We start from the raw sequence: 13,220 nt of genomic DNA, 5'->3' as shown, positions 1-13,220 counted from the left end.
GGGATCATGCCAGGAATCATTCCCCTCCCTTGTCTGGGTATGGAACCATGCATGGATTGACCTTCCCTTGTGTTCAGAACAGTGCAGATGGCAATGGGGAAACCACGTTGATGGGGATCTCATCACGGTAGTAGTGATTAGCTTTTGACTGTTCTGGAATTTTTTGGAGCCTATAGCTACTGACCATCAGCTATATGAATTCTATTAAGTTTTTGCCGTGAGATTTCCTGCAATAAAGAAGTTTCACTGATTTGGGTGTCTCTGTCACTTTGCCAGAATGCATGCTTGCCTAAGGGACTGGGAAACCTGACCATCAGTGTATATGTGGCTAGAATACTTGGTGCCAATGTTCATGAGTGTGACTATGGACACCCACTAACAATGTGCTGGAGAAGCAAACCAATGAATGCAAAATCACATTCTCCACCTTGATTATCACAGATTATGACAACTGTTACCTCCTTCCTCTCACTTCATGCACGACATATTTAAACTGCCCCCCTCAAAATACTCTCTCTTAAGGAGCTTTCCCCAATCTGCTGTCCTCCAGATGTTTTAGATTACAGCACAAAGGATTCCTGGCCATTGGCCATGCTGGCTAGAGCTGCTTAGAGGTGAAGTCAAAAACATCTGGAGGGCACCAGGTTGGGGAAGGCTGCTCTTATACTTATCAGCTGCATTTTGAGTGAAAAGTCTTAAACCACGAGGGCATGCAGAGAGATGTTCTCAATGGTTGATCTTTAACTTTATAATTCCCTCACTCATGAGGTCCACCAAAGCTTGAGCCTGAGCATCTTACATAAGATTTTTCTTTCAGGCCAAGCACTTAATGCTTGGAGCCAAGTATCACAATGTATTTTTAATGAGGGTTAACTATATGCAGCATTATTTTTTAACCTAGTACAGGGGTGCACAACTTACGGCCCTCAGATGGCCGTAGCGTAGCACATGAAGCTGTGGGGGCCCTGCCCAGAGTTTTTCTTGTTAGTGCTACCACTAGCTAGGGAAAGCCTTCCCTTATCTCTGCCTTTTCCTGGGATTTCCTTTGCTATTGATAGCAGGGAAAGCCCATCCCTTATCTTCAATCTTTCCTGACTGATAAAGGAACTGATTTCCTTGTTAGTGCCATTGTTAGGAAGAGAAAGCCATGTCTGGGGATGAGGGTGGGGGAAAGTGTGTATGTGTATGTATGTGGGGGGAATGGGAAAGAGTGTGTGCGTGTGTATGTGCATGCATATATGTGTGTTAATACATGTGCACATAAATGAGTGTGACTGCATTTTGTGTGTGTACACACACATGCATGCACATGTACAGTCCCTGGCACCCAATTTAGCTCTTGAGGCCAAAAGGGTCGGGCATTCCTGATCCAGGATTATTTTATAATTAAACCTTTTCCATAACAGCAGTCATTTTATTTAAGTTGTAATTTAACCTGAATCTTTGAAGATATGGAAAGTTTTATCAAAGTGCCCATCAGAATGAGAGGTTGTATTTATTTATCTCATAGAAGTGAGTAACTTCCACCTGTGGGAGCAAAATCTGCAGCTCTCCAGACTAAGGTTTCCCTCCTCTTTTAATAGTCTTCCTAACTGCAGCCTTTTAACATCTTTCACAGAAGTCTGTCGATTCTACCAAGGCCTATAGGAAAAAGAGGGCAGAAAAGAACTACGAGCAATAAGGCAAGATGTTATTTTTGTGTGTGGGGGGGAGTGGAACAGATTTGTATATTCTGTATGTTTGGAACCTCAATTCAGAATTTAGGAGAGGAGGGTACAACAACTGTAAGTCCAGCTTTTCCATAACCACGAGACATGTCAGTGTGTGTGTGTGTTTGTCTCAGAGTGCAAAAGAATTATATTTGACATAGCTTCTAATATTTGCATTAAGAACCTCTTTTCTTGCTCTTGCTTTTTACCCCATCACTGAGGTTGGGACATTTTGCATATGCGTGCACCCGCATGCACACATAAGCCAAGGGCGCATGCACACACAAGCCTATTTTAAAACTAAAAGCAACCTCATCCATAGGGGAGTAGCAGCTTTTGGTACTAATTCAAAAAGATAACTGTGGAGGGGATGGAGGAGATTGCATTCATGTTGAACTACTGCATGAAGCTGTCACTTTCCTGGCTTTGAGACAAGATGGCAAACTGGAAATGCCCAAGAGACAAGCAGTTAAACCTTACCAGTACTGGTATGCAAACATTCTTACCCTGGAGACCTGAGCGCAACGGCATAGGGTGACCACATCCAGGAAGGAGAATATTCTGTTAACAAATACACATATACAAATAACTAAATGTTGGAACTTTTGCACAGGGGTTTCCTCCCAAACTGTTAGCAACAACCGATTAAAAGCAAAGGATCACAAGAGTTGGTCTAGCAACCTACTTTACAAATAACCAAGTCACTTCCTTGTTTAACATAATCCAATTGAATTCTACTGCACTATTATTTAATTATTCAGAAGTTTATATCCTGTTCTTCCAGTAACTGTGCACCACTCAGAGCAGCAAACAATGTAAAAATACAATACGTATAAAACAATACATTCAGTAAATAAAATAGAGGCAATAAAAATAAAGAGATACCATAGATAAAATAACCTTTATAATAACTTATATTACACAACATGTTTGATATTTATAAACTCAAAAGTACTTGACTCTTATTTAGAAACCTAGAGATAGACCAAATGGTGACACATTTTGTTAAAAATGAAATTAAATAAAAACTATATTGTACAACAAAACTAACACAAAACACACATAGCAACAATAGAATACAAAATAAGTTTGTAAATGTAGTTAGGGTTATAGTGCAGTACTGCTAAATGGGAAGAGACAGAAAAGGAGACTCTGGTCCAGTGGTTCCCAATTAGCTAAGTACTGTGGACCCCTTGTTTTCCAAATGCCAAGCCATGGACCCCCTACTTTTGAAAAAAAATGTTATCTCTATGGTAGTTACTTGTGCGAAGCAATTTTTTGGAGAAAATAAGGAGTAGCCCCTAATAAGCAAAGGATTTTAGGTATACTAAAAAAGAGACCATAAATTTTGTGATATTTGTGATATTATCACACAAAAATGACAATGATTTAGTTAGGAATATAAAGACAACTTTTTACTAACGTCTAGTTTACAATTGAACAAATTATGACATGTCTAGCAGCTATTAAACCTAAATGTGATGGGAGAAATCATGCTTCTTTTTGTCCCAAACAATCCCTTCCACATCTGGTTCAATATTTCCTACTTTTAATCTCAAATCTGGATCAACATTGAGCCGATTTCTATGCTTGTTCTTCATATAACAAAATGTCGAAAACGTTTGTTCACAAAGATATGTGGAACAAAAGGGAACTAGATGTTTCAGAGCTTTTTCACCTAACTTCTTATAATCAGGAAAAACCTTCACCCAGAATTGGTCTAGTCTATATTTTTTGAAAAATGATTTCAATGAACCATCACAAGTCAAGTCAACAAGTGCATCTTGCTCTTCCGCAGATAGAGTTATTAGTGGTACATCACCACATTCAAAAGGATTCCTTATCCATGAGTTTTCAGGATTAGGTGCAGGGAAGTAATCTCCGAAGCTAGTCGCTAAATCACGCAGGTGCTCAGTGATGTTATATTTTACTTCTGGTAGGAATTCGTTGTCAGTGGACTCCAGAAACGAATGGTGAATATGTGAATGGTGCCACAGACCCCCTGGGTGGGTTACGTGGACCCCCTGGGATCCGCGGACCACCAATTGGGAACCACTGCTCTAGTCTATATTCATGGCCCTGAAGGTTTGAGAAGGAGCCTTCACTCCTGCCTTTATAATCAGATAATACCATGATGCAATTAAACGATAGTGCTCCTTTTAAAAGGCCCAGAGGCCAAATCTGACCATCATGAGGTCCCACACAAGGTCATGCCCCTTCCCCTGGTTCCACTCACTTTCCTCCAAAACCCGATTGTTGGGTATTTCCCATCTTTTGTGCAGTTCCCCACTCTAAAAAGTTGAAATGCCTTTCCTAAGGCTCAGTTACTGGTAATAAAAGCTTTAAGCGAACATATTAAGGATTATTTGTTGGCCATTTTGTATTTGTGGCCTCGTCCCATTGCCTTTGGCCCCACCCACCTCTTGGATGTGGCACCTGAGAGTTTCTCCAAAACTGAATCCAGTCCTCAGGCTGAAAGAGGTTCCTCACCTCTGACTTAGATCTTGGCTTTGTAGAATATCTGGTATCAGCAATGAGCTATGTAGGACACTAAAACCTTACCCCAACCATGGGAAAACTCATTCGGCTCTCCCTTAGCTTCAGGATTTTTAGCAGGCATTACTCAAACATTAACAAACCTATCTATATAGCAGAAGACGAGTGCTATATACTTTTGTTTTAGGTGAAAGTGGAGATTTTCAGGAAGATAAGTATGTACCAAGCATCACATTCTGCACTTTTTCTTGCATGCCTGCATATAAACAGCCCTTCCCTTAGTTTCCATAGCATATTAAGAGATTTTTGCTTTCTGGCTGCTAAAAAGCGCAACTACAACACTTTTGTAACCTGAAGTAACTAGCTCATACACGCCAGTTCCTTTTGAATATAGTTATGCCTGGGATTTCCCCTTCTATTCTTCCTAAATGCACTTCAGTGCTGGAAAGTTATGCTATATTTAACCCTTAGAAATGCTCTGACAAGCAAGGAAACTGAAAAGGCAACAAGGATGCTCTCTAGCAGTAAATTTGAATGTAACCCGTTTCTCCAGGTGGGCATGAATGATAGGGTTAACTTTCACTGTAGCTTCCAGGCATAGACAGAGTTCTCTGTTGGTTAAGAAACCCCTGAAAATTTTCCAAGAATAGGAGCACTTCCAGGACTAAAAACAGCACTGAAAGCTGACTAAAAGCTCAGTACGAATACAGAGTCAGAGCGGCTTAGAAACTCTCCAGCCATTGTTTAGTTACATGACCCAGAGGGGCAATGAGTAGATAATGCAACTTCTCTTTGTCAGCCTGAACCAGAGAGAGTAAGGTTAGAATGAAGACAGCATTCTTAAGCGTCTAGGTTTAAAACTGATTCCAGAACTTCACATATCTCTTGGACCTGGCCAAATCATTATACATTCACATCAGTCCTTTTTTTTTCTTTTTCAAAATATTCTCCACTCATCCTTTCCCCAAAGTTCCTTTCATATTGCCTGAAAGTTAGTTAAGAGAAAGTCAGCACTGAGAGTTAATGAAGATACAAAATAAGGGAGGTAATTATATTTTTGTTAGGTCTGCTTCTTGACGTGAACTGTAGGCAACCTTTTGATTTACATAGGATTCTTTATCAGGATGAATAGAGAAGTAGCTAAGATGGACTAGGTTTTAGTCATACTTAATATTAAGCTATAATCAAGCTATAATCAGGTTAATTTAAATTAGTGTTTTTTAACATATTGAACAGTTTGGAATCAACATATCCTCTCTTTTGCTCCATCGTGACTGTCTAGCTCAGGGGTGGACAACTTGTAGCCCTCCAAATGTTTTGGGAGCATTCCATTGTCACGTATGGGACATTTATACTCAAGTTCAGGACAAAGAATCTTTTGCATATACTATTAATCTTTAAAGTGAAACAATTTATTTTGCAGCATATGAATACAATGGTCATTACTAGCAGAACAGGGTTAGTAACTTTAAATTCAGCAAGAAACAATTATCTTAGATACTATTAATATTGTGTCACGTATGGGACACAAGAATTTCCATCTTCGTGCACATGGTTATCTTCAATTAAATATTTCTGTGAACTGTGAACTTGAAACTAATTCAACTTTTTTCTGATAATTCCTGAGATATCACCTCACATTTATATCCATGTTAGACTCAATTTTTACATTTTAGCTCAGTCAAAAAAATGTTTTTTTGATGTCACGTATGGGACATTCTTTGTCACGTATGGGACACTGTCTGCACTACAATATAAAAAACTCACTTAGGACTACTAAATATGAATTACTAAATTAATTTAAGACACTAGCATCAACAAATAATGTAGTTAGAGCATTTAAGCATTGATATTTGAAAAGTTCCTTTACATTAGAATAATTCTGAAAATTTATACATGGTGCAGCGACGAGAGTTCAAAGCCACAGTTGGTGGGTCCTTAAAGGAGTATATAATACAATCAGGAGAGTGGGCCACTTATAATGATGTTTGTTGGCAGGAACCATTACACTCACTTTAACTCCATCCATGCCACAGACTTCCATAACACTGCCTGGGTAGGCCACCTTATTATAACTAAAGAAGCACCAAGCACCTATATTGAGTTTCACATTTGAAGTAGGCCTAGTAACAGGAACAGATTCTTCACTCTCCAGGGCATGGTGTTAGAAGGAAATTAGACCGTTTGGTTTAGCCTGCACAATATGATATGATGCTATCCCAGGCACAGTGATAGTTCCTTCCCAAGGCTTGTCTTTCTCTTCTTGGGAATGTATTTCACTCTGGGAAATGTACAGAGTGCATGTTGAGGGAGCAAGTTAATTTGCTAACTGTGCAAACTCCACTGCATTCTGTACGACACTGACATTGCCTTGGCTCATGGCCTTTTGTCGTACAAGCCTTTTCACATTGCCTCCCACACCATCAACTATCCCTTTGCCATGTGAGGTGGCAAAATATTTCCAACTGAACTTTCTTTGGTATTTTTTTGCTAGAAGCTTCAGCACGTGCACCATGTATTTGTTCTTGAACTCGGATGCAGGTCCATCGCTCCAATTGATGTCCTGAGTAACACCAGTTTCTTCACTCATTATCTCATAAAGTTTCTTCAGTATTACATACACAGTGTGTTTGTCCTTCTGTGTTATATCTGAGCACAAGAGGAAGGTTCTACAAGATCCATTTAAGAAGACAGCTGCAGTGAAAAGCGTTACACTTGCTTGAGACCAAAGGGCACTCTGAATCTCGTTCCGATACTCACAGCTATAAGACATAGCAAAATCAATTTGCAGCACTCTTGCAGCACTCTTACATTTTCCAGTTTTTGATCACTTAAGAAAGCATTTGCTTGTATTCTTTTTATGTGAACATGACCCAGAAAGTTTTCATAACTTGAAACAATATCTTCGTGTAATTCACCAGCACAACTATCTTTCATGCTTAACACTAGTCTTCCATCAGCATCCTTTTCCCACTGCTTCCATGTGACGTGCTTTGCTGGCTCTTCAGGAATGGAATATTTTTTCCACTGGAACATTTTTCACATGTATTTAGTTTTTTCTTGTGTGCTCTCTGCAACCTCCTTCAAACTCTTTCATACGTCTTCCTCTGCAACTTCTCTCTGCTACTCATAGACATATTTTTCTTTCTTCTCAGTTCTTTTAACCTTTCATTTTCCTTTTTTTGAAATTCTGGATCCTCCATCTTCTTCTTTAGTCTCATTTTCTTCATTCTTTCAGCACTAGTGCTCTTTTTTTCAGTTGACACATTCATTGTGCATTAACTGCATAATAAGTGTCACGTATGGGACAATAAATAAACGGACGTATAAACTGTTTAAAATACAAAATTAACATTAAGAAAGTATTTCATTGTGGACAACATTATCTTTGTTTTAAATCTGCTTTACTACAATAATGCTACAAATAACATATATAACCTAAAAAGTGCACTTTTTCATGTCACGTATGGGACAGCAAAACTATATGCATAATTAGCTATATATCTGCTAATAAACACACAGTTTCTAATGTTTTAACATGTAGGCCGCTACTTTAGGACCTTACCTTTGCTATCAGAATGAAAACAACACTTAATTCACTGTACAATACAATGCTAACACTTAATCAAATGTAACCTCATTTAGCATGTGACTGATCTTGACAATGGTAGCCATTTTGAAAACCAGGTTGTGCAATAATAATAGCAAAAAAAAAAAAACTTTCATCATCAAAATACCCTCTTTCCACTATATATAACTAATACAATACAAAATATTAACTAATTTTTCATTTTGAAATTTCATGTGTTTTGTCCCTGTTTCAGTGGAATGCTCCTTTGGCCTACAACTCCCATTAGCCCTCGTCAGCATAACAATGTGAGGGAACTGTACCCCCAAAAGTTCTGAAGGGCTACAAGTTGCCCACCTCTGAGCTAGATTGAGAGCACACTGAGTTTATAAACTGTATGGTTCCCAAATCAGAACTGTATAGGCGCACTCGCAGGCCTTATGTAAACCTCCCTCCCTGAAGCAATAGCAATCCTGAAGATAAGGTTATAGTTGTGGGTTGTATACCATGAGGTTTAAAAGGTTTCTATGCACTTTTTCTCTTTCTGGCTCTTTAGAAACCTATCCCTCCCTTCCCCACATCATACAGCACTCCGGTTTAGGTTGGGAAGCCTGCCCTGAACTTCGACTCTTTAGCACTTTATAACCCAACATCCAAAGGTTTCAGGAGTGTGAAAAGGAAAAGAAAAAAAGCCCCTTTCCCCTTCCTGAAACCTTTACCTCTCTGCAAGCCCTCCTGTATCAGTTTAACAGCCATGGCATCCCCCAGAGAAACCTAGGAAATGTTTGATGAGGTTCAAAAAACTGAGTTACTTCTCAGGGATCCCAGGGATTTCTGGGACAAGGGAACAATTCTCCATTTAGTTTAAGTCTGTAGTGTGGATATACTGTACCTCCACATCTGTTCCTCAAATGTGGACTTGCTTCTACAGCAAAGTTCAAGTATGAGCATCTTTTAGACATGTTGCTAGACATTTATATCTGGGAAGCAATTACGTGTCATGGGGGAATAATTGTATTATTTGGGGATCCATTTAATTCTTAACATTTTGTTATTGAAAGGGAATCTCAGACACAGCAGGCTGTAGAAGCTCCAATAAATAAATATATTGAATCCCCTGTATTATAGTATAATTTGTTTAATAAAGCTTCCAGGGAGAAGGTGGGCTTAAAGGTTGGAGGGTAAAATTAACTCCTCACCCACCCAAATGAATCAGTGGCAAAAATCCCTAAATTCTTGTTTCAGTGGTGGCTTCCTCTTGAACCTTGTTCCTCTGCAAAAATAAATATGACAGCTATTTTTGTAATTACTCACAAATATATTTCATTGATACATACAAACATTCTAAACAAAATCCCATCTCTACGATGTATGCATGTGCGTGTGTGTGAGATAGATCTTCATCAGCAACACAGAGGCTGCCTTCCTGTTTGTCCAGCTCTGTTTTTAAGACTAATACGATTACAATCCCTTGTATGTTTAATTAACCTTCTGACCTCTGATGCGTAATGACTCTATTTAAATAGCTCACTTTCGGAGAGGGTGGAATATACCGCAGTTCTGAAGGTGAGAGAGGGACTGAAAAGATCAGCTTGATTCCAAGGTGGCCCCAACCCAAAGAAGTGAGGGAGCGTTAGAACGCTCTGCTTTGCTCCTGTGCCTGCAGTTAAAGATCGACTGGTGTACGAGTCTGGGACACTCAAGAGATCCTTGGTAAAACAAGAGCCCAAGTCTATCTGCAGAAGAATCAATATTAGAGAGGAATGGGATACGATATTTTCATAAGGGCTGTCAACTACCTCATTTTTTAAATCAACCATCTAGTTGATAACCAACTAATAGGTTGACAAAAATGTAATAAACGGACATGCATAGATCATTAAAGAATGTGCTTTTTGAGAATTTGGAAGGAAAATTCAGGTTTTTTGGGTTTTTTTTACAAGTGTGAAATGTTGTAACATAATTTAATAAAAGATACAAACCATTGTTAGAAGGAGAAGCAATTTAATATTTTCTTTTTCATCTAATTTGGGAAAATGGGATATTTTCCATTAAACATAAAATCACATTGTAGAAGATCTAGACATAAACCATGTATTTAGACATGTGCTGCAATTTTTAGCTGCTAACCTTTAGATTCTTAGCAAAGGTATTTCTCCTGCTCTCTCACACAGGAGGGGATCCCTCTTCAGAGATGGTGCCTACTGTGACACATGTGTGCATCACCTAAAACAAAGAAAATTCCTTTTTCTTCAGAACTATTGTTTTATTTATACGAAAACTGCACATTTAACCAATGAACTGATTAATTTGCAGTGCATACTTATGAATTCAACGGGTCATACTCCCAAGTAAGCAGGTACAGGAGTGCAGCATTAATCAATTAAAATGGATTGAACTGAGTGACAGCCTTACTTGACCCAGATTTCGAGCTGATGGACACAATGATGTTACAAGGTAGATTCCAAGGTATCCCATCGAAAGATAGACTATGTATATGTGGCAACCCTGAAATAGAAGATTTAGCCCACTATTTACTTGAATGTTGTTTATATTCAAAATGTAGAGAACACTTATCTATCTATGTTTTTAATACGCATGAGAGATTGGACAGGGAAGGATAAATTGTCCTTTCTCTTACATGGTTCTAATTATTTTGTGACCCAGAGGGTTGCTCTCTTCGCTCTTAAAGCAGCCAGCATAAGGAAAAAAGAATTAGAAAAAATGAATTAATAGTTTTTATTAAATGTTGTAATATACAAGGGGTCTTATTAACTGTCAGTCATATATAAATATCATATATGAACTGTATATTGTTTTAAAATTTTAAATCATAAATTTTAAGTAATGTCTGTTTGTTCTTAATGATTATGTGATTTTTTGAAATGGTCGGAAGACTTATTCAATAAAGGTATTCATTCAACTAAGCATACTTCAAGGCTGTATTGTGTTAGGCCTGGTTTGCATGTTACCTTCAGCAATGTGCTGCGATCAGAATTACTCCCGCAACCACTCCAAGCAAATTGTCTATCTTCCACCCATGTGGTTTAGGCGGATTGTGTGGTTATGTTCCGGCTGATGATGCTCATTCCATTAGGCATGTCACCAGTGAAGTACATAACCAAACAGTCCAGCCTAATCATGTGGACAGAAGATTTACACATTGCCCAGAGTGTGCAACCACAAACACACCTCTGAAGGTAATATGTAAACCAGGCTAACCATCAATGAAATGAAAAAACTCATATAGCTTTGGATATAAATTGGAAAGGAAACACTTACTTAACTGATCAGAGTAATAGAGTCAGTACCCTATGTATACCAGTTGCTGGGGTACATGAGTGGGAAGGTGCTCTTGCGCTCATGTCCTACTTGTGGGTTCCTGGTCAACAGCTGGTTGGCCACTGTGTGAACAGAATGCTGGACTAGATATTCTGATCCAGCATTGCTCTTCTTACGTTCTTATAAGATCTAGCCTTTGAGGAAGATGGAGAAAGGTGTAGTCAGACAGAAGCAGCAGTGTCGCAAACCACAGCTGTTCTGGCCACCACAGGGTTACATGGGGTGCTGTCTTCCTCTATCTTGTTTACAACGCGTGTGATGGGAGGAAAGGGGGGCGGGAATTTATTTTATTTATTTATTTATTTATTTATTACATTTCTATACCGCCCAATAGCCGAAGCTCTCTGGGCGGTTCACAAAAATTAAAATCATAGTAAGACAATCAACAGGTTAAAAGCACAAATACACAATACAATATAAAAAGCACAACCAGAATAAAAACCACGCAGCAAAATTGATATAAAATTAAAATACAGAGTTAAAACAGTAAAATTTAAATTTAAGTTAAAATTAAGTGTTAAAATACTGGGAGAATAAAAAGGTCTTCAGCTGGCGACAAAAGGAGTACAGTGTAGGCGCCAGGCGCACCTCTCTGGGGAGCTCATTCCACAACCGGGGTGCCACAGCGGAGAAAGCCCTCCTCCTAGTAGCCACCTGCCTCACTTTCTTCGGCAGGGGCTCACGGAGAAGGGCCCCTGAAGGTGATCTTAAGGTCCGAGCAGGTACATATGGGAGGAGGCGTTCCTTCAAATAACATAGCCCCAAACCGTTTAGGGCTTTAAATGTCAATACCAGCACTTTGAATCAGGCCCGGACCTGGACTGGCAGCCAATGAAGCTGCAAAAGGACTGGCGTGATGTGATCTCGCCGGCCAGTCCCTGTTAGTAAACGGGCTGCCCTGTTTTGTACCAGCTGAAGCTTCCGGACCGTTTTCAAAGGCAGCCCCACGTATAACGCATTGCAGTAATCCAAACGAGAGGTTATCAGAGCATGGATAACTGTAGCTAAGCTATTTCTGTCCAGATAAGGGTGCAGCTGGCATATCAGCCTAAGCTGGTAAAAGGTGCTCTTTGCCACTGAGTTCACCTGTGCCTCAAGTGACAGTTCTGGATCCAAGAGCACCCCCAAACTACGGACCCGATCCTTTAGGGGAATGCAACCCCGTCCAGGACAGGGCAAACATCACCTTGCCGGATAGATGAACCGCCCACTAACAGTACCTCCATCTTGTCTGGATTGAGTCTCAGTTTGTTAGCCCTCATCCAGTCCATTACCGTGCCTAGGCACTGGTTCAGAACAGTCACTGCCTCACCTGGATTTGATGAAAAGGAAAGGTAGAGCTGGGTATCATCCGCATATTGATGACACCTCAGTCCACATCTCCGGATAACCTCCCCCAGCGGCTTCATGTATATGTTAAACAGCATAGGGGATAAGATAGAGCCCTGCGGAACCCCATGGCTTAGGAGCGACGGCACAGAGCAATAATCCCCCAGCACCACCTTCTGGAATCGGCCATCCAAGTAGGAGCGGAGCCACTGCAGCGCAGTACCTCCAACTCCCAGCTCAGACAACCTATCCAGAAGGATACCATGGTCGATGGTATCGAAGGCCGCTGAGAGGTCCAGGAGAACCAACAGGGTCGCACTCCCCCTGTCTCTCTCCCGACAGAGGTCATCCCACAGGGCTACCAAGGCAGTTTCCGTTCCAAAACCAGGCCTGAAACCCGATTGAAATGGATCTAGATAATCCGTTTCATTCAAGAGTGCCTGGTGTTGTCCTGCAACCACCCGCTCAAGCACCTTGCCCAGGAAGGGGATATTAGCCACCGGCCTGTAGTTGTTAACATCCTCCGGGTCCAGGTTAGGCTTCTTCAGGCGTGGTCTAATTGCCGCCTCTTTTAAAGAGGCCGGGACCACTCCCTCTCTCAAGGAGGCATTTACAACCTCCTGGACCCAGCTGGCAATCCCCTCCTTATTTGATGTAATGAACCAAGAGGGGCAAGGGGCAAGCACACAGGTGGTTGACCTGACTTGGCCAAGCACCTTGTCCACATCCTCGGGCCTCACTAACTGAAAGTCATCCAATAAAGCTGAACCGGACGG

At 40.3% G+C, this 13,220-nt stretch overlaps 1 protein-coding gene across 3 annotated transcripts in view; it reads right to left on the bottom strand.

Annotated features, from left to right (window-relative positions):
* Positions 1-13,220, bottom strand: part of FBXL20 (F-box and leucine rich repeat protein 20) — a 113,847-nt gene that overhangs the window by 36,563 nt on the left and 64,064 nt on the right. For 2 of the 3 annotated variants that reach the window (XM_063138538.1, XM_063138537.1), the window contains exon 3: positions 2,216-2,270. In XM_063138538.1, coding sequence (XP_062994608.1) covers positions 2,216-2,270 — 55 coding nt within the window. Of the gene's footprint in view, positions 1-2,189; positions 2,271-13,220 lie in introns of all 3 variants that reach the window. The other variant, XM_063138536.1, reaches the window with a different exon arrangement.

This window comes from Elgaria multicarinata, chromosome 11 (assembly GCF_023053635.1).
Source record: "Elgaria multicarinata webbii isolate HBS135686 ecotype San Diego chromosome 11, rElgMul1.1.pri, whole genome shotgun sequence".
In the NCBI taxonomy this organism is placed as follows: Eukaryota; Metazoa; Chordata; class Lepidosauria; order Squamata; family Anguidae; genus Elgaria; species Elgaria multicarinata.
The sequence above is the reverse complement of the archived record's forward strand: the minus strand, read 5'-3'. Positions and strand labels throughout refer to the sequence as shown.